At 44.0% G+C, this 21,206-nt stretch overlaps 1 protein-coding gene across 1 annotated transcript in view; it reads right to left on the bottom strand.

Moving 5' to 3' along the window:
• Positions 1 to 891: 891 nt before the first annotated feature.
• The window catches only part of SLC44A1 (solute carrier family 44 member 1), a 170,742-nt gene continuing 150,427 nt past the window's right edge, over positions 892 to 21,206 (bottom strand). The window contains exon 16 of the mRNA XM_075560263.1: positions 892 to 1,682. Within this exon, the coding sequence (XP_075416378.1) occupies positions 1,668 to 1,682 (15 nt within the window). The 3' untranslated portion in view covers positions 892 to 1,667. The remainder of the gene's footprint in view (positions 1,683 to 21,206) is intronic.

Genomic DNA, 21,206 nt, shown 5'->3' with positions numbered 1-21,206 from the left:
TTTTCTACTAAAAAGTCTTCCTTTTGTTTCTACTGTTCCTTACGTGAAGCGGCATCCAAGGGGCCTTCGAGTTCACAGGAAGGTAGAATCGAAAGAATGGAATTTTCCACACACTCTTTGAAGTCGCCCTGGTTATGAGTGCTCAGCCCAGCTTCCTGTTATCAAATACACTCCTACAAGGGCCACATGCTTACTTTGTCTTACCTAAAGGCACCTCAGAGAGAAATAAACGAACTTTTGAATAAATTAGAATTTAGCATGACTTCCTGATAATTAAATAAAAGAAGAAAAAAGGAGCTGGAGAGAGATTACAAGGGAACCGATTGTTAGGGTCTTTGAATTCCAGGCCAGGGTGTTGGGATTTGAGCATGTCGTAAATGGACAGCCACTCGACTATTTATCAGCAATGCGCTATTTTAGGAAAGGCGATTTGGCAGGAGGACTAGGAAGCGCATGAGTGAGATGATTCTGGGGGTTACAGCTGACTGGGAACTGAGAGGTACAGTCCTCCCCTCTGTGTTCCAAGAGCCCCTCCCTTCTCTGATTAGATCCTTCAGCTATCATCACTCCTTCCCGCAATCAGAACACAGCGTGATCAGTCTGCAAGTAGTATGTATACATATATGTATGTGTGTGTGTGTATATACTTTAATGAAAACCTTGGGATCTTCCTAAGCCATCCAAAACAGGAGTCAGCAAATTTTTTTTCCAGAAGAGGTCAGACAGTCAATTCTTTAGGCTTTCTGTGTCATATGTTCTCACAACTAGGCAACTCTGCCATTGCAGAAAGAAAAGACATGGACAACACATGGCTGTGTTCCAATAAAACTTTATTTAAAAAAATAGGTTGGAAACTGGATTTAATCCACAGGTTGTAGCTTACCAGCCCCTGACCTAAAAGAATATTAGTATGATTTCTCTTCGAAAATAATTATTTGATTTTCCAGAAACTCTAAATGTTCCCTGTGACCCTCCCTCTGAGACCCTTCCCACATGCATATGCACATTGCCATCGCACCCCAGTTTTTTGAAGAGAAAGGCATAGCAGTGACGGCCTGATGGAGGGGCGAAAAGCAGCGTCTTGGAGCGGGTGCGTTTTAGACTTAGATCTGAGTCATGGCTCTGCCCGGCGTGTGATCATACACTCAGCGCATAGCCTCTCTGAGCCTGCATTTCCTCTTGGGCAACAGAGCAAGAGCAGGTGCAGCCCGACAGGGCGGCTGTGAGGCTTACATCTATGGAAAGCAGTCGGCTGATGCTTGGCACAGAACTGGCATTCAAGAAATAGTAGCTAAAGCACCCACTCTGGCTCTTTAAATAGTAGAGCCAAACAGAATGGACCCAGACTGAAAAATAGACTTCTGGACCCCACCTCCAGGCTCAAGTGAGAAGCAGGGAGGATTGATTAAGTATATGCACTAGCAACCCTAAATGGAAAGATAAAGCTGTAAGAAAGACTTTTATCCAACGTTTTTGATTAATTATTTGTTAGGCAGCCCCACTCTACGAAAGCCACTTGGCTGTGGGTGGTTTGGGATCTTGGTCACACGCTCCATCGAGTGATAAGATCCTGCTCTTTCATCCACAGGTGCTCAGCAGCTGGTGAGTGGGAGAAGCGAGCGTAAACAACCTGCTCTGAGTTCATTCTTCCGCGCTCATGAGACCAGTCACCTTTTCTTCAGCTGAAAAAGAAACACATCGAGAAAATGAATGCTTATCTCCTAGGCAAATGTGAAACAATACGAAGCAATCAATAACAAGAAATAGCTTGGAGGAAGAGAAGACACTGAATAGTTATAGAAAGTATTGGCATTTTAAAAAGGACAAGTTCAAATAAAAAAGATGTCTGAGAGTCTAGGTTCACATCTAGATTCTACTTCTGGACCAGCTCTGTGTTCATGGTCACTCACTTAACTTCCAAACTTGTTATTTCCCCATGTAAATAAAGAAGAGAGTCATGTATGTTCTCATAAGGTTGTGAAGATTACTACATGGATTGATAAATGTACTTAGGATACTGCCTGACACATAGTAAGACATGCTAGTGTTTGATGTTAATTTATAGTATTAATAATAATACTATTTAGTATTATTCTTTGACCAAAAGGTGTATTTTTTAGGATATCTGAGCAACTGAGTAAAACAAATCCACTATGAGTCAAATTCAAAGCTAATCTACAAAGTCTGACTCTCTTGTACTCTCAAAGACCCAAGACTAAAAGTCAAATGAAACTGGATTTTCCACTGCTGTGACTCAGTTGGCTGGGCCAGGGCGCACTAGAATAATGACTATTCCCATAGTTGAGTTCAATTTTTTAAAAGTTATTGAGTAAATGTACTGACATTTATGTATTCTATTGTAGCTTTGAAAAAAGAACAGCTAGTTTTAGAAAATGGTCAAGTATTGAAGTCTAAAGGGCTATGATGCATATATATTATTTGTAAATGATTCAAAAAGTAGTTATACTTACATTCACATATATTTGTACTTAGCTACCCACCTCTCAAAGAGAATGCTATAAAGCAAGTAAGGCAAAATGATTCATAACAGGTATGATGTGAGTCTATAGTTCTCTATGTACCACTCTTTCTACTTCTGTTTTTTGTAACTTTGAAATAATTTCTTCACCCCCCAAGTTTTAAACACTCTGGGATATAGAGAAAAACGAGCATGTCTATTGAACAAGCAGGCTCACACTTTGTTTAAGTGAGCTTTCCTATCAATGAGGTTGAAGACGCCGCCACGCTGGTGAAGTAGTGATGAGCCACTGAGTGACAGGTCCATGGTTCACACCCACGTCCACTCCCTGGGAGAGAGCTGTGGCAGGCAGTCTGCTCCCACAAAGATGCCAGCCCTGGAAACACGAGGGGCAGCTCTGCTCTGTTGAGTGGAGTCACTAGGGGCTGGAATTCATTCCGTGGCAGTGGGTTTGGTGGTTTTTAAAATCAAGCACACACTGCCTCGGCTGAAAAAGCAGAGGTGATAAGATACAGTCCTACATTTAAGTCCACTTTCAGAATGCAGACTTCCAATGAATCCCCCACTCTTTAGTTTGGTACCCCTGTTTGTAAGCCAACTAACCAACCATCCAACCAACCAAAAACCAAACAAAAAACCTCACTGCTATCAAGTCAATTCAACTCACAGGGACCCTGTGAGGCAGAACTGAATTGCTCTGAGCATCTGTGCAATTGTAAATCTTTACAGGACTGGAAATCTTCATCTTTGTCCAGCAAGAGGAGCGGTGGTTTAGAACTACTGACGATGCACCTAGCAGCCTGACTCGTAACCCATAATGCGGTCAGGGCTCCCAGCTTATGACGTTCCCTAAATCCTATTCCACTCCGGAGAACAGCCTCTCGTTGTCCACTGGGGATGAGAAGGGGCCTGAGAAGGGGCAGTTGCTTGACTAGCCAAAATGAGGGGTCGTTTGGGGAATCCTGAAGTATACGTAGCTAGTCATTTTGTTATAGGCATGTATCCACATAACACCATCTGGATGTTACATTTAGAACATTTCCAGCACCAACACGGCTCTCTATTTCCCCTCCAGGTAAAGTCACTCCCCCAAAGTAACGACAATTCTTACCTCTATCACCAGGGATGTGTTTTCCCTGTTCTTAAAGTCGCTATAAAGCAAATCAGACTGTGCGTACTCTCCTGTGTATAGCTTTGTATTCATCATTGTAAGATTTATAATGCTCAAACAATAAGTCAGCTGTCAGTCTTTAAAAAAAATCTGTAATATTGCCATTGCGTACATATACCCCAACTGATTTATGCCTGCTCCTGTTAGCGAAGGGAGCCCTGGTATTCCAGTGGGAAGCACTTGACTCCTAATGAAAAGGTTAGGGGTTCACACCCAGTAGCTCTGCAGGTGAAAAGGTGTGGTGGCCGGCTTCTACAAGATCACATCCTAGCAAGCGCGATGGGGCAGGCCTCCGCCGGTCTACAGGACTGCTATGGGCCAGACTTGCCTCGATGACACACAAAAACAGCGACTGCTGTGAGCCCTTGAGTGGTTTTGGTTCTTTGGGCTGCTATTACCATGATTCTGCCAGAAAACATCCTTGAGCATCTTTTTTGGTACACGGGTGCATGCGCTTCTGTTGGGTATGTATCCAGGCGAGGATTTGTTGGGCCTTAGGGCATATGTACAACTTATATAGTTTTAGGCTTAATAGATGGCACCAAACAGTTCTGTGTGCTCCGACCGAGTCACTGCCCCGTAAGCAGGGTCGGAATGCTCCCCAACACTTCTCACTTTAAGCATTCTGGTGGGTGGGCAGGGGTATCACCTGTGGTGTTAAGGTGCATGTCCCCGAGGTTTAATCATGTTTGGCATCACTTTAGATGCTCATTGGCCATTTGGCTGTCCTCTCCTGTGACATGTCTGTCTAAATCTTTCACCCATTTGGACCGTCTTTCTCACTGCTTTGAAGAATTTCTTTACAATTTTTTAAAAAATAAGTCCCTGATCGAATATGTATGCTAGAAACTCCTTCATCTGACATGTGGTTTACCCTTTCTCTCTTTTCATGGTATCTTTTGATTAGATAGAAGTTATTCAGTTTTATAACATCAAGGGGGGAAGTCCAAACAGGGGTGATTTCAGGTAGAAGTGTGGGCTGTCTCTCTGGGTTGGCTGAAATACACGACACCAGAGCTTGTGCGAAACAGTTTGAGCTGAACATGCAAGAGTCTTGGTTCCAGGATTTAGGGGGATGCCTATTGTCCCCGCTGTCATCGCGACTGCACTGTCTCCAAAACAAGCAGCAGCAAGCTCCTCCAAGCTGTTCGGAGTCAGTAAACAGGAAGAGAGGGCTCAGTCTTGGCCTCTGCTCTGCCTGGGACTTTGCTCTCCCAGACAACGTGGCAACCAAGCTTTCATCCCTGAAATGGGGTGAATCACCAGGCCCAGGGAAACACTCTCTCTGCCTCCCTTTTTTACAGCATCTATGTTAATAATTGGCTATAGTTGTGGTTGAGATTTATGCAGTCCCTGGAGGTACACCCCCTCCAACACAAAGAAGAAACAGGAGGCTTCTCTGATGCATACATGATGTTTATTACCTTTAACTAGGAGTGGCCTGCACAGGTGCTTGGGCTACTGGTTAATTATTGTCTAATAATAAACTGTCAAAAACTACAGTCATCATTGGACTGCTTCAGACCTAGCAATGATGGTAATGTCATATAGTCACGTTACTGTCATGGGTAACTTTGCAAACTGATGTTGGTAGTGTGCCAGGAAATACGAACCCTCAAACCAAAGCTGTTTTACTGTACACTGTACAGAGTGGATGTTCAGTGAGTGTTTATCAGATTAATTTGAGGGCGAACACCCCCTAATTTGTGGAAACTGAACATAAGAGGGAAAATGGAAAGGGGGGATTCAGATAGCAGGTGAAATTAGGGCTACTAATGAACTGATCTTAAAATGGGAGCATTTACTGGATTTTCTAGATGGGTCCAATCTAAGCACACCAAAATACCAAATGAAGTCCATTATCACTGAGTCTGTTCCACCTCACAGCCACCGCGTGTGACTTGAAAAGTAGAAGTGGAAGAGAAAAGACAGCGTGGGAAGAACCTGGGCTGTCATTGCTCGCTTTGAAGACAGAAGGAGGGGGCCAGAAGCCAAGGAAAGTGATCAATTTCCAGAAGCTGAAAAACAGGTTACCCCTAGAGTCTCTAACTAGGAACACACACACTGCTAACACCTCAGCCTTAGCCCAGTGGGACTCATGTTGGGCTTTTGATCTAACCGATGACCCAAACCTTCTTCCGTACTCACAGAAGGCCTCTATGGAATGCCCAAGACTAACTATTTATGGGAGCAGACACCTTCATCTTGAGCCTGAGGTAGATGTAATGAGATTATATTCAGTTTGAAAAACAATGAAGCAAAATGAACAGAGCCTAAGTGGCCTGTGGGACACCATCAATTGTGCCGGCGCATGCATAATGGAAGTCTCTGAAGGACGGGAGGGAGAGACAACAGCAGAAAAACTATTTTAGAGATTAAAAATTTTCCAAATTTGATTAATATGAATATATATATATCCACAAAGTTTCATGAACTCCAATTAGGATAAACTCCTATCACAACCAGGCAAGATATCAAACTTGTCAAAAGACAAAAGAGAAAATCTTGAAAGCAACAAGGGAGATATGGCGAACCTGTAAGAGAGCCGCAATAAGATTATCCCGATTTCTCATCCGAAACTATGGAGGCCATAAGCGGTGGAATGACATCTTCAACGTGCAGAAAGAGAACTGTCAACTAAGAATTTTATTCTAGCCTAACTTTTCTAAGCCTTACTCAAAGAGTAACCTATATGTAAATAAATATTGTGTGCGTATATATAACTCTAGAAGGAAATACATAAAAGTTATAAAAGTAGTTATTCTGGGTAGTGGAATGTGGAATTGTTTCTCTTACTCTTCTCCAGAAATACTTGCTACATTTTGAATTTAAGAATGTGTTTCTTTTATAATAATCATGCTAAAAATTAAAGCAACAAACAAAAGCTTTTTAAGGGTTTACTCTTTTTTAATCTAGTCATCCAATTTCTAGGACTGAATCTTTAACAAAATGGACAGAGCTATAGACAGATTCCTGTGCCAAAATTATCACTGTAAAATTACTAATCCCTCAATGTGGAGGAGCAGCCTGCTAAATTTACTAGCAGCAGGTAAATTACAGAAAATGTGTTATTGTTGACAGGTTCCATTGAGCTGATTTAGATTCATAGCAATCCCATGTGCCAGAGTACTCCCTCACCCCATTTTTCTAGGCTGTCAACCTTTTAAGGAACACATTAACTGTAAACTCAGGGCCATCGAGTCGATTCCAACTCATAGCGACTTTACAGGACAGAATAGAGTTGGCCCTGTGGATTTCCCAGACTGTAATCCTTACAGGGGCACACAGCATCATCTTTCTCCGTGGAGCGGCTGATCGTTTTGAACGACTCACCTTGCAGTTAGCAGTCCAATGTGTAACCCACTGTGCCGCCAGCGCTCCTTGCAGGAGCAGATGTGCGCATCTTTGTTTCCTGTGGAGTCCCTAGGTGGGTTTGAACTGTCAACTATTAGGTGAGCAGCAAGAGCTCACACAGTGTGCCACCAAGACTTCATGTATAAAACACTTTCAAATGAAAGAATAACATAAACTTAGCAATCTTCTTGTCAGTGAAATTTTAATAGTGTGGGAGATATTTTCCTATAGTATATTGAGGGGAAACAAAGCAGAGTGCATTTAATAGGTAGCTTACTCGTTTGCCACTGAGCCCCTTTCCAACTCACAGGGAGGCGATGGGGCCAGAGTAGAACAGCCCACAGAGCTTGCAAGACTGGAATCTTACAGAACGACTGCCTTATCTGACTCCTGGGAATGACTGGTGGATTCGAACTGCCAACTGTGTGGTTACCAGCTGACCGGCAACTCCTTAATCTTATTTAACATCTAATATCATGGCCGGAAGTATCAGTATATAGATAAATAAAAAAGATACACACTCACCAAACAGAAATGTGCCAATAGTCTTTGCTTTATAAGAAGGTACATATTTTCTCATACTTCCTATTTTGTTTTATTTTAAACTGTTTCTGTAATTGTATTTTAAATTGTTTCTGATTTGTTTCTCCTATATATTGTCATTATGTCTATCTTCTTGTTTATTTATTCACCCTTTTTACCTTTTAATACTTTGTTTTATGAGATTGGGCTTGAGTTCAGACTCTGGCAGCTAATAACCATGTGACTGGACAAATCACCAATCATCTTTCAGTATCTGTTTCCTCATCTGTAAACGGTATGAACAACGCCCGCTCTGCATAGTCTTAACACATGAGAGAATGTGTACAAGGATTAATAAATCTAAATTAATTAACTTATCACTTAAAATAAAAGCCATAAGATCTGTTAGCGTCTCAGGATATGAAAGTCTGTAAATAAAATATTAAAAACCACGAAAGTAATAGCAATGACAGGAATCATGCAATGCACTGAGCAACCCAAGATCTCCAACACTGTTTAGCACTGTGACAGCACCACCTTTTGGCACTATTGATGCATTGCACACCTCTGAGAATTTAAAATTTTATGATTATTTTTTAAATTTGAGATTTTGTTATGAGGGAGTTAAAGTAGAGTTGAAATGATACAACATTCTTCCAATAAATTAACAAGATGAAAGCATACATAAAAATTTTAGACACTACTTTAAAAATAAAAAATTTAATGTAGAAAACGATGTTAAATTAAAAAAAAAGAAAACGATGTTACAGGAAATTTGGCAAAAAGAAATTATCACTATAATAGTAAGACCGCAAAGAAATAATATACTTTTCCATTACTTTTATTGTTTCATCCAATATTTTCTTGTTTTTAAAGTGAATACTATATTCTTACTATTTCCCATGCAATAACAGTCTCCACTGTGATTGTTAATGGCTCCATGACATTTTACTAAAATAAATGTGATTTGTCTTCCCTCAATATCCCTTAATCCTGGACATTCAGAGTGCTTCCAAGGAAAACATCAATTTCCAGTGGTAGTTTCTTTTCAGGAAGATTTGAGCATATTTATTTAGTAGTTTAAAATGTAAGCATGTTCTTATTATAAAGGTAGCATAAGTAGTATTTAAATGATAATGCAAATATAAGAAATAAACTACTCACAATTTCCCAACACCCATAACTGCTGTAATACCTTAAGAATTCTTACATATGTGAAAGAGAATTTTTACATATAAATGTAATAAATAATTATATATAAAAGGTCGCTTCAGAAAGTTCATTGAAATGGAATTAAAAGATAGTGGAATAAATAATTTTTAAAGACAATGAAATCTTTCTACAAACTGTTGGAAGCCCCTGCATGTGTAGCACATATTTTTCATTTTTAAAACAAAAATGGGAATATTCCATTCTACAACCTTTTATCATCTTAAATTATATCACGTACAATTTTCTATGTCAGTGATACTCATCTAAAGCATTACTTTGTTTGACTACGTGGTACTCTGTCTTATAAATTAATCAATTGCACACAGGTACCAGGCAGTAAGCTAAGCCCTGATATACAATTACTGCACATGGAGCTTACAATTTGTCGAGGAAGTGGACATTAAATAAACAGAGGTGTATAAGGGTGCTTTCCTCAATTGATGTATGTATGGATTGTGATAAGAGTTGTGTGAGCCCCAATAAAATTATTTGTTAAAATAAAAAAATAAATAAACAGAGGAAAATATTAACATACACACATAAGCATAATTTGATATAAAATTCCATGAGAGGAAAAAGCAACAATAGGATATCCAGGTGATTACAGAAGTCTCTGAAGAAGAGAAGCAAATTTGGATTTAAGGATGGAGAATTTGGCACATAGAAAACTGAGAACGAATGTTCTAAGTAGAAGCAGCAGCATATTTGAAGGTAGAAATTTAAAAACTAAATCCTAGAAATTTCAAGGCGACCTATAAGACAGTAGGAAAGTGAGAGCCAAGTGGTTCTCACCTAGTCCAGCTGAGACAAATGAAGCTGGAAGCATTCTCTGCCTGAGCATGGGAGTAAAGTGATCTATGTTTTAGAAAGCTCACGCTGGCCACCCTGTGTAGAAGAAAGGGACACAAAAATGGAAGACAGGGTCCAAGTTAGGGAAGTATTGTAAGAATCCGTACAAGAGGATGGAGACGAAGTGGTCTGGCTTTGAGACTGTGTTATGTCAGGTGGCGGAGCTGGTTAGAGGTCCATGAATTCTGGAAGACTGCCAGCATCCGTAAGGTCTCAAGCAAGAGGACAAATGAAAGAACCACAAACCATTCTCTTTCCACCCCCTGCTCCAGCCCACATTTCAAGGGACACCTGACCTGCAACTCTAAGCCCCATCTACACCACTTGTCACAGTCACAGGGCTCATCCTTAGGAGGGAATACGTGGGAGCGGGCCAGTGTAGGCTTTGGGGAAGAGGCTTTGGGCTTTTTTTGACTACATGGGTGCTTTAGAGGGAGGATGTGGACTCCAAGTGTGTACTTGGTGCCTCAGCCCTCAAAACATCTTGCGCTCTGGGAAAACACTCAGTGCTCAGGGTCTACATGCTCCCCCCCCCCCAAATCCCCCACCCCCACCAAACAGAAAAAAGTTCCGCAGGGCAGAGAGGAGCTTTTATAGTATGCATTTTTCCCTAGCACGGAGCAACTCGCTCTGTTAGTGCATATAGTGGCGTCACATGGGAAGGTTCTCTCTGGTCACAGTGATTTGAGTATCTAAATTGCTTCAATTAACTCTGACACATACCATTGTCTGGTAAGGTTGGAGTGCTAACCACAAGGCTGGCAGTTCAAATCCATCAGCCACTCCAAAGGAGAAAGATGAGGCTATCTGCCCTGTGAAGGTTTACAGCCTCAGCAATTCTATGTAGTGAGGTTATGAGTCACATCTACTTGAAGGCAATAGATGTGATTTGGGTTTTGCTTAAGGAAAAAACGAAGCTGGTGGATTTCTTTTATCACCGTGCCTAGGAAAGGAGAGTCCAAACCAGGAACAATAACCCCTTGGCATTTGGTGGAAGACTTCAGCATCACTTAGGAATTTAGTTCAATGTAAACGAGCAATCTAGGACCTATGAATGGCTAGAAAAGAATGAGGATGTATCTCTCTGCTGAAGGAATCACGTGGCGGTTGCTGGAGGTTTAGGGACAGCTCAGTTAAATGCTGAGCTGCGAATCAAAACGTTTATGTGTCAAACCTACCAGTCCCTCTGTGGGAGAAAGATATGTTGGTTTGCTTCCATAAAAAGTACAGCCAAGGAATCTATTACAGCCTATAACTCACTGCCATCGAGTTGATTCTGACTTGTATTGACCGTAAAGGACAAAGCAAAATGAGCCCTGTGGGCTTCCTAAGCTGTCTAACCGTATAACCACTATACCACCAGGGCTCCCAGAAACTCAACAGAACAACCCAACTGTGCCCTATAGGTGCTCTATGAGCTGGAAAAGACGCAATAGCAATGGGTTTGGTTTGATTTTTGTTTTGGTTTCCTGGAGTATTAGGAGCCCAATAAAACAATTACGAATCTTGTTGCTTTTCGTGTGTGTGTGTGTGTGTGTGTGTGTGTGTGTGTGTGTGGTTACACAGATATAAAAAGGTAAAACCAGAGAAACCTTTAGTAAACAAAAACATCAAAATGGAAAGCAATTATTTTTCTACATACAATGGGGAACCCTCCAAACAACAACAAAATGGAATTTGCTGGGTGGAACAGCTTTTGAAGTACACATCTCCCGCCCAGCTAGGTGAGCATCTAGCAACTCACTCTGAGTTAGTGCACCCAGTGGCATCGCCTGGGAAGGTTCTCTCTGGTCACAGTGAATTTTTTGTAAAATCAGTTTACTCGAACCTTATTTTTTGTGGTGGTTGATTTAAAAGAACAGTGTGCATCTGTGAAATTTTGTTTCCTGCTCAGGATAATGCCATAGAAACTGTTGTGATGTTGAACATAGTTTACAAGAATAGTGCTCTGGGAAAAACTCAAGTATATGAGTGGTTTTGTCATTAAAAAAAGGTGAAATATCGATTGATGACAAACCTCGTCCTGGACGTGTCAACTTCCCAAATGGACAAAAATGTTGACGAAATTTTGTGCAATTGTGCTCAAAGACCGATGACAACGAAGACGATGATGGATCATTGAAGAGATGGGGGAGTTTTGTGAACTATTTGGGAGCTCAGTGCAGCGAATTTTAACAGAATATTTTGGAATAAGGGTTGCTGCAAATTTGCGCCTTGGGTTGTCAAGTGGAAACATGTGCTGTGCTTTCAAAGAACAGCTCCAAGGCAACCCAGACTTTTCTCCCCAAGACATGGTGCTATTTCTATGACCTGAAACCAACACCAATCAAGCAGTCAAAGATGCCGTCGTCACCTCAACCCAAAAAAGGCTCATCAAGTGAAATCAAAGATCAACACGATGATCATTTGTTTTTGTTTTTGTGAGGGGGATAGTGCATTTGGAGTTCATTCCACCAGGTCAAACTGCTAATCAAGCTTTCTATTTAGAGGTTCTGAAAAGATTGTGTAACAGTGCACAACAAAAAGGCTTAATTTATGGCAGACGAGAGACTAGTTTTGCCTCCACGACAATGCACCTGCTCATGAAGTCATCTCAGTGTGCCAATATTGGGCAAAAAAACAGCATGCCTTTCTTGTCCCATGCACCTTACTCACCTGACCTCACTCCTGACTTCTTTTTGTTTCCATGAATGAAGAGGGACGTGAAAGGACGATTTGACGATGTAGAAGAGATGAAGAAAAAAACAAGGGAGGTGCTGCCAGTCATCCAAACAGATGAGTGTGAAGAATGCTTCCCAGAATAGAATCGCAGATTTGTATTAAGTGTAATGGAGAGTACTTTGAGGGTGATAAGGTTGTTTTGTTAAAAAAAAGAAAAGAAAATTAAATACATAGCTATGAGGGAAACCCCATTTTGGGGGGGTACCCCTTGTCTGCTCCATCTAGGTCTTTGCACTTCTGATGGCAGTATTTCCCTCTCTAACAGTTCCCCAAATAATACTCTCCTCTTCATTTTATATCATATCAAAAAGACAGGGTGGGATTCCTTGAGGAATTCAAATTGTGGTCCTTTTAAGTGTTTTTTGTTTAATTTGGGAAACAAACATCAGTCCAAAGGGTCTATTTGAGGGCTGAGAGTGGATGGGTGAGGTTTCCCACCTACTGTCATAGGGTAGCTTTTGCTACCCTCAAAACATGAACAGGTGCACTGTGGAAACGATGCAACTTTCCCGGCTACTTCCCACCAATGAAGCTTTGAGCTTTCTTACAGCTTCTTCATAATAAGCCCCAATGATTGACCTGTGTTCTTCAGAAAATTAATCAACATTGCTCCTTTGGAATCCCCAAACACAGTCACCATACTTCCTGAGTTGACCTCTCTGCCTTCAAAGTAACTGCCTCAGAAAATCCTCTTGACAGTTACTGCTTGGATTGGATCCTGCTCTCTGGATCATATTGGTACATTCAACTGTATTGCTAAATCCAAGACCCGCCCCTGGTTACAATTCATTCCACAAAACTAATCTTCATTAGCTTTAATTTTACTTAAAAGATTAATGGAAAGATCAGTCAGCTGGCCTTTGCATAACACATTGGAATTCATTGAGGCAAAAACTTCCTAAGGCCAAGCAAGGTGTTTTCTTCCAATTAAAAATGTGAAACCCTGTAGATCTAACTTCAGTAACTATTGTATCAGTGGTAATTTGATTATCTTCTTCTACCGGTCTCTGGACTTCAACCCCAGTTTCATCATTGACCAAAGTTGATGATCTTTCCCTCTCGGTTCACCTTTGAGGTCTTCCAGACCTTCCTTAAAATGCTAAATTGATTCAAAAACTGTTGGTTATGTGGGAGCAGCACTCCCTTCAATGGGTTGCAAACCTTCAACAACTTGGAAGAGTCCCCTTAAGATTTGTTTAAAATCGGATAACATCACTAACTTTAAAAAACATCTTCCCCATGGCAACAAAAGTACTCTGTTTTTCAATCACCCTAATGAGACATCCTGACACATCTATACCGAATCATCCACTGATCACAGAGACATATTTTAACATTTAACATTCAATGTTTAGCCTTGAACCTTCAATGTTTAAACACATTTTCTTTAGAATAAACCCGTGTGTATATGAACTGGCACAGTTTGAGTTACCCACTGTACGTGGGCTATTCTACACATTGCTGTTACCCAGGGCTTTGGTAATGACGGTGGCTCTAAGTCGTGTGCTGGAGATTTCCTGACCTCTGAAGCTACGTCTCTGCGTCATAGCATCCTCAGCATCGAAATGGAACTGCCACTCTACTTCTGTGTGGCCCCAGAAGACGTAGGGAGAGAATGCACACAGAGCCCTGAGCACAGTGGCGCTCACTAAGTGCTCAGTCAATGGTAGCTATCTTGTGGCAAGATGTTCCAGTCTAGCACATCTAATTAATAAACCATTAATGTAATTTGTGCATCAGATCATATATTTGAAAACTGAAGGAAATATTTCCAGGTATTGATTTGTAAAGAAAAGATGTTATTTTTAAAGTAAAGTGACTATAAAAGTCTTAAGATCTTCCATAGTCAACCTTTGGAACTCTTGAGGCACACTGGTGGCTACGATCCACGAGGTTAGCATTTAGAAACTATCAGCCGTGCTGCAGGAGAAAGATGGGGCTTTCTAGTCCCATGAAAAAAAACACCAGAGTTACAATCTCAGAAACCCACAGGGGCAGCTCTATCCTGTCCTTTAAGGCCTCTTACGAGTCAGCATCAACTTGACGGCTATGAGTTTTTTGTTCAACTCTTGACATTTGTTAATGTATTCAACAGTTGCTGGGCCCTTCTGTGTACCAAAACGATGCTCTTCCTCTGCCTTTCTGAACGGGCTCTCGCAGGGCTCTCCTGAGTCACATGTCTGCGCAGCCCCGCAGCACTGCCTGGGCCCTCCTACTTAGCCACGCACGGCTCGGACTCATCATCAGCTTCCAATTTGGCACATCGTCCACTTCCTGACTTTGGAAGACAGCAAAGCAATGTATAAAAAGAGGCATGTGGTGCCAATGGAAGGAAGGGGGTTTTTGTAACCCTCTCTGACCCTCCACCAGGCACATATAGTTCCTGGACAAATAATGAAGGGTGTTATGAAAACTTTAATTTTCTATGCCCAATAGGAGGCCAACACTCCATAAAGAATACACAGTAGAGATGACCCTACATTTTATTGACCCAATGCTTTAACTTCCTTCCTCTTCCAAGGGAGTGTCATAAAAAGGAAAATAAAACAATTAACCTCGGTCTTCTCTTCCTCCGGAGCCCCGGTGGGAGTGATGGGGGCTAGTTGAGTGCCTGCTGCCGGGATCAGAGGATCCGGGCTGAGCGCATGGCGGCGTGTGTTCTGAATTACGGTGCACGGTTTGGAGGGATCTCGGGCAGCGCGGGCACAGGCGGTCCCCGCAGACAGAGCAGGGAGGGCCAGATGAAGGCACAAAGCAGTGATCAAGCTAACCCTCAGAGTAGATAAGAGGTAACATGCTGCCTGCTAGGAAGAGGTCTTCTGAATTGATCAGAAGGTAGAAAGTACGAGTCTTAATGTTTATTACTAAGTAACAGTCGGTTGCACTTGGAAGTGTTCCAAGCACACAAGCCCCTTCCCCAGGTAAAGGATGATGAAACTGATACCGCAGATTGGGACCTGGGGTCCGACCAAAGGCGTCTCTCCTGACTTGCCGTATTCCCCGGGCCCTCCCTTTGCAAAGCCGGATTGAAGGCACGCTCCCTTTCCCATTTGAACCCTACAGCAAACGTGATATTCAACGTATTCAGAACCTTTCAAGTCCAACGACATCAGCGTGATGTTTCAAGGTAATCACTGTGTCCTCAGATTGGTCACCAGCAGTCTTGCTGCCACCCTCGGGCAGGCATTTCTGTTAGCGCTGTTCCAGGTCTTCACATGAACACTAGTTCTCCCATTTGTGGGTCTTGTTCTTTTGTGGCTTTTCCATTTTCTGTCACTTGGCTCTCTTTTGAGTACCGTGTCCGCTGCCAAGATTTTCTCGGACATCATTTGCCAACAAGTCAGCACTTTGGGGTCATTAGGCACAGACGAGAACAACAGAACAGAATATGTGCAATGGGGCTGTCCCCCAACTGTTGTCCCTCTGAGTAAAAGATGAACTCTGGACAGCATCCTGGAAAGCCACGACCTTTAGGCTACTGACTTAACTCATAGGCAAAAACAACACCCATCCCCACCTCTTATGTAATACATCCCAGGTGGAGACGAGAGGATCTCTTGATCTAGGGCTGGGTGAATCAGGAATCGGCTTTGGGCCTGTGCAAGCAGGAGAGTCTGACTTTGGGAATTACCCCAGGATGGTGGCCCACGTCCAGAGGTCAGCAAACACTGACAGGACTGGAATCTTCTCAGAAGAGCAATGGAGTTGGGTGGGTGAGTCTCTGGTTAAGGACTGTCAGACTCCACTCCTGCAAGAATTCAACTTCTTTAGAGTCAGACAGACGAGGGTAAGCTACAAAGCGCTCGTTTCATCAACCTGTTTCAAGAGTAAACCAGCAAACATGAGCCAAGGGCACGCATCCCTGAGCACGGTCGCGGGGCAATGGCTGTGTGCGTCTGGTTGCTTCATGACTCCGTGGCATTGAGAGGATAAACGCCGCACACGGAGCTCACGCTTGCTGAGAAGCACCCCGGAGGAACGGGTGTGTGTGTGTGTGTGTGTGTGTGTGTGTGTGTGTGTGTGTGTGTGTGCACGCGCTAAAGCCTGGCCACGGGGCTGCAAAGGTTGGTTGATCTATTTCCTGAAATACGCCACCAAAATCCCTAAGGGAATGCCATTCTCTGACCTATATGGGGTCACTGATCAGCACTGATTCAACGGCAACTGGTGTTGTGTGTGTTAGATATTAAGCACAGGGATCAATTCATTTTCTCAATATATTGACACGCATTTTATCGCCTCACCTTTAGCCAATAGGGCAGATATCCATGATCTTTTGCCAAGTAAGAAAAGGGGAGAAGGTCAATGACTTGCCTGGGTCATAAAGCAGCGAGTGGAGTGGACAAGATTCAAATTCACGTCCCTCCAATTTTAAATCTTTCCACCGGTCGGATTGTGTGAGGGGATTCACAGCCTGTCTGATGACCAAGCAGGAGGGAGGAGGGGGAGGAGGGAGGGGCTCTGCTGATGCATCTTTCACGGGATGTTCTGATGGGGTGGCATCGACCCCCAGCAAGCAGCTAACCCTGGGAGGATACAAGCCAAGGGCACTTACATCTGGTGTCACTTTGTCTTTGAATCGGGTGCAAAACCATGCACAGCATGGTCTCAACAATGAGTTGCATGTCAGGCCTCAGAATCAGAACCAGGGCTCTGTTCCGGGCCCCAAACAGGACACCTGGAAGGCTTTCCTGGGGTCAGCCCAAGGGGAATGCTGGCTGGGAGGGTGGGGTGCACAGGGTCTCACTGGGGAAACAAGGCAGGCAGTGCAGCAAGTCCTTGGAAGTGAAGGGCAGAGAAATTCCGCTTGGCCAAGCATCTGTATGAAGAGGCCGTTGTTGCGGTACACGAGCCAAACCTGACCACCATGGATGCGAAGAGACTCCCTACGGGACCGGGACTTTTCTGTGTTTAATCAGCATGACCTTCTCAACCAGTTCCCAAGGGTCTTCATCAAGAATTTGGACTCACTGTCAGATAAATAACCAAAGCCTGCTTCTGAGAAGTTGATTGGGGCTCAGGATGACCCTACAGGACAGAACAGGGTTTCCAAGGCTGTCAATCTGTCCCGGGGCAGGCTGCCACATCTCTATCCCTGGAAGGACCAGAGGGTTCAAATGGTGGGCCTTTTGGTGATCAGCTGAGCACGTGAACCATCGCACCCTGAGGGCCCCACTCTCAGATAACCAGAGGGCGAGTCACTTTGCACACTGACATTCCAGGAGATAGACAAGGTGAAGGGGACAGACTTCAAGTGTAAACGTGTCAGTGATAACCTCCCACTCAGAGGGTGGAATCCAGCCTGCTAGACCGGCAATGGGTCCAGCTGGCTAAGCGGACTCCGTGGCCTCATCTTCTCAGCACGCCCACCCTTGTATTTGGCAGCAGCACACCATCATGGGGTGCATCCCCCCAAAAGTGCCCAAATTCAAGCTCACCCCCATTGAGTCGGTGCTGACTCATAGCGTACCCCTTGGGTTTCCAAGACAGTAATTATTTACCAGAGTACAAAGCCCAGTCTTTCTCCCATGGAGCTGCTGGTGGTTTTGAACTGCCGACCAAGTGGATGGCAGCCCAGGCAGAACCATGGCAGTACCAGGACTCCTTATGGAAAGGCCTTCTTACATCCCAGGTCTCCGCACAAGCAGGGCCTCTGTCTGGGAACTGTGCTTGTGGTGTGGGACAAAGTGATGCCTGTGCTGGACGTGGAAGAAGCAATCCTTGCTGGGCTGCCAGCTATTTCCTGAATGAATTCCTTCCCCAATAGGAAAAGCATCCTTCTATCCTGTCCCGTGTCTACACTTGGCACACACTCTCTGGCCACACCTGCTCCCTTCCCACCCTGGGCTGTGGGCACCTTAGGAGGTGCTCAGTGAAGAAAAGAAACCGAATGCTCTAGATTTCCAAAGACCTTGTTCATGGTTTTCTTGGCTGGGGTCTTCCATGGGAAATCGGAATTGGCCGCTCATGACTCCCCTAAAGTGAGCACACAGAGCGAGTTTCCTAGTTGAAGGGTTCAAGGCCACCCTTCCAGAGGAAACCCCAAAGTTAGTAATGTTTCAAACGAGCTCCAAAGAGGGACACTGGATCTAAGAAACGTGGAATTGAAGGACAATCGTCTGTAATATTGACTCTACCTGCTAACTAGTGACAAGAGAGTAGAATCTGAAGGCTGGTATCTCTCAGAGACCTGCGATGATGCGTCTACTCATTGTTGTGTTCAGAATTCTGAAGGTAACAATGCAGGGCCCTCATAAGGGAAAACACATGTGTCATTTTAGGGCGGGGTGTTTGCTAATTGTCCCTTTCCACCAGCAGGTGTCGCTAGAGACAAGCACATGTGTGACAGTCTTCCTTCTGTTTGAACCAAGGTGATGGGCTGTAAGGTGGATTTGATCAGGCGCTCTGAGGGGTGCCAACAGCTAGCACACTCAGCTGCTAACAGAAAGGCTGGGGTTTCCACTCCACCCAGAAGTCCCTCAGAAGAAAAGCGTGGCCACCTATTTCCCAAAAATCAGCCACTGAAAACCTCAGAGAACAGAGATTACCTCTACAAATGGAGTCACCATGAATCACACTGTCCCACCTGGAACTCCAGCCTCCTCTCGGTCAAAGTCCTGCCCTCCAGGGAAGATTCAGCCAGAGCAGCCACTGTACGTGTGACCAGTTCTCAAACAGTATCACACAGGAAAACGGCCCCGGGATGGGGGTGAGAAGTGGTTAAGGTGCAGAGCTTCTGTGTCAGTGTGTCTGCAGTGGGTCCCAGGGAGTCTGCTGTGTAAACGTCCTTGCCATGCAACAAACACGGGTGCGCTCATCCACACACGGCCTGCCTTTGGGTCCCCAAACATCCTGATGTGCCCCTATGAAGTCTATGTGATAACAAGTCGTAGTCAGTCAAAACTGGAGTCCACTCCACCCTAGCTCTTTGCCGCCCGCTCTCCCTCCCTTCTCAGAACTGGGACCACATCCAAGTGATCAATCAGGGAGAATCCCGTCAGCCTTTCCGCGTGGATGTCCACTTCATCAAAGAACCTCCTTCCGATGACAGACAAAACAGCCCCTTGCCTCCTAAAAAGCACGTTCCCATATTTACAGAAATTCTGCCGATATATTGATCCCTTAAGAAAATTTATAGGTCAAAAAACATTCCATTCAGAGAAGTGGAATAAATCTCATTTACTGCGACCAAAATAATAAATCCATCAGTATCTGAAATCAAGACGCTGCTGAGTCTACATTTTGCTGCTCTGGTAAGGTTGTGAATCCAAGGTAAATAAAAATCCCAGGTGTAAAAAGGTGGGATAAATCATATTGCCGCAAACAAAACATAAACTACAATTCCTGCCGGCCTACGAGGGACAGATGCCTGAGGGGGTCGGAGAAGCGTGCATTCCTGCACACTGGCATGGAAATGCATCCTTGTGCTTCCCAATGCAGGTTCCTACCGCTGGGCACCACGCCCTGTCCAGGAAACACGGTACTCTACCCTGAGTCCACGAGAAGGAAACAATTGTGCACCAGAATGCACTTTTAAGTGTTATTGAGTCCAACTCTTCCATGTGGACTCAATATTGTTTCACATGCAACAGGGCCACCCAGCCACGGGGCATCCGTTCCTCCAGGCCCACTTCCTCCCCAGGGAACTCAGTCCATCCCGGGACTGCTCCTGCCCGGGGAAGTTCTTCCCATCCTGTCTGAGCAACAGGAAAGGCTGTGGCTCTGTCACAGAGATTCCCTAGCACAGTGTCTGGTAGGATTGTATCCCAGCTGCAGCCAACAGAAACTGTGACCACGGTCGCTTAAAGAAGGACAGTATTATTTTTCCTTATGTCACAGGAAGCCCAGCAGACACCAAGTCCCAGTCTGGAAACTGTGCAAGAACATGGTGTCTTCTGTCTTTCTGTTCCGCCTTTTGCATGTGCTTTTGTTCATAGCTGTTAAGTTACTGCATTCCAGACAGGGCAGAGGGGGGGGGGCAAGGATGAGAACACACCTACACAAGTGTCAGCAGGCAAAACCTTGCTAGACTTCAGTTTATGTCTCATTCTGTCGCATAAGGCTGAGGCCAGCTCACCCTGCAGTACTACAGGTAACATGGCAGGGGAACAGTCTTGGGTTAGTACTAACTGCCGGATAAAACTAAAGCAAATCCACTGTCAGGGAGTCGAGGTGGACTCCTAGCAACCCGATATATGGGTTCAGAGGCTGTAAATCTTTATGGGAGTAGACCACCTCATCTGTCTCCTGGGCAGTGGCTGTGGGATCGAACCAGTGACCTTGCTGTTAGAAGTCTAACCCTTTCCTGATGACGCCACTGCCACCAGGGTTCCTTCCACTGTCTGATTTAAAAAAAGAGAGAAAAATTCACTGCCGCTGAGTGTGTTCAAACTCACAATGACCTGAAGGACAGAGTAAAACAGACCCTGCGGGTTGCTGAGACTGTAAATCTTTACAGGAGTAGAAAGCCTCATCTTTCTTTCATGGGGCTGTTAGTGGGTTCAAACAGCTGACCTTGATGTTATCAGCCCAACCTGTAACTTATTACCTCTTAAAAAATAACAAAACATAAAACACCAATAGAAACCAAACGCATTGTTAATTCTGACTCACAGCAACCCACAGGGCAGGGTAGAACTCCTGTGGGTTACTCTGTATGGGAGTAGAAAGCCTCCTCTGTCTATTAAAGAATGGCTCCTACTTTTGAACTTCTGACTCTGTCGTTAGCAGCCCAACAAATGGACCAGGACTCCTATCACTGCCTACTAGTTCCTCAACACCTTATACACCCTCGCTGCCTTCCTCATAAATAGAACCATTGTTATTCGGCCCGGCAATGGGCCCCACAGCGCTCCCTTCCCAATGAGTTCTTGAAGAAGCCACTGGCTGATGGTCAGA

Source organism: Tenrec ecaudatus, chromosome 10, assembly GCF_050624435.1.
Source record: "Tenrec ecaudatus isolate mTenEca1 chromosome 10, mTenEca1.hap1, whole genome shotgun sequence".
Taxonomy (NCBI): Eukaryota; Metazoa; Chordata; class Mammalia; order Afrosoricida; family Tenrecidae; genus Tenrec; species Tenrec ecaudatus.
Note: the sequence above shows the minus strand (reverse complement) of the source record. Positions and strands in the feature narration are given on the sequence as shown.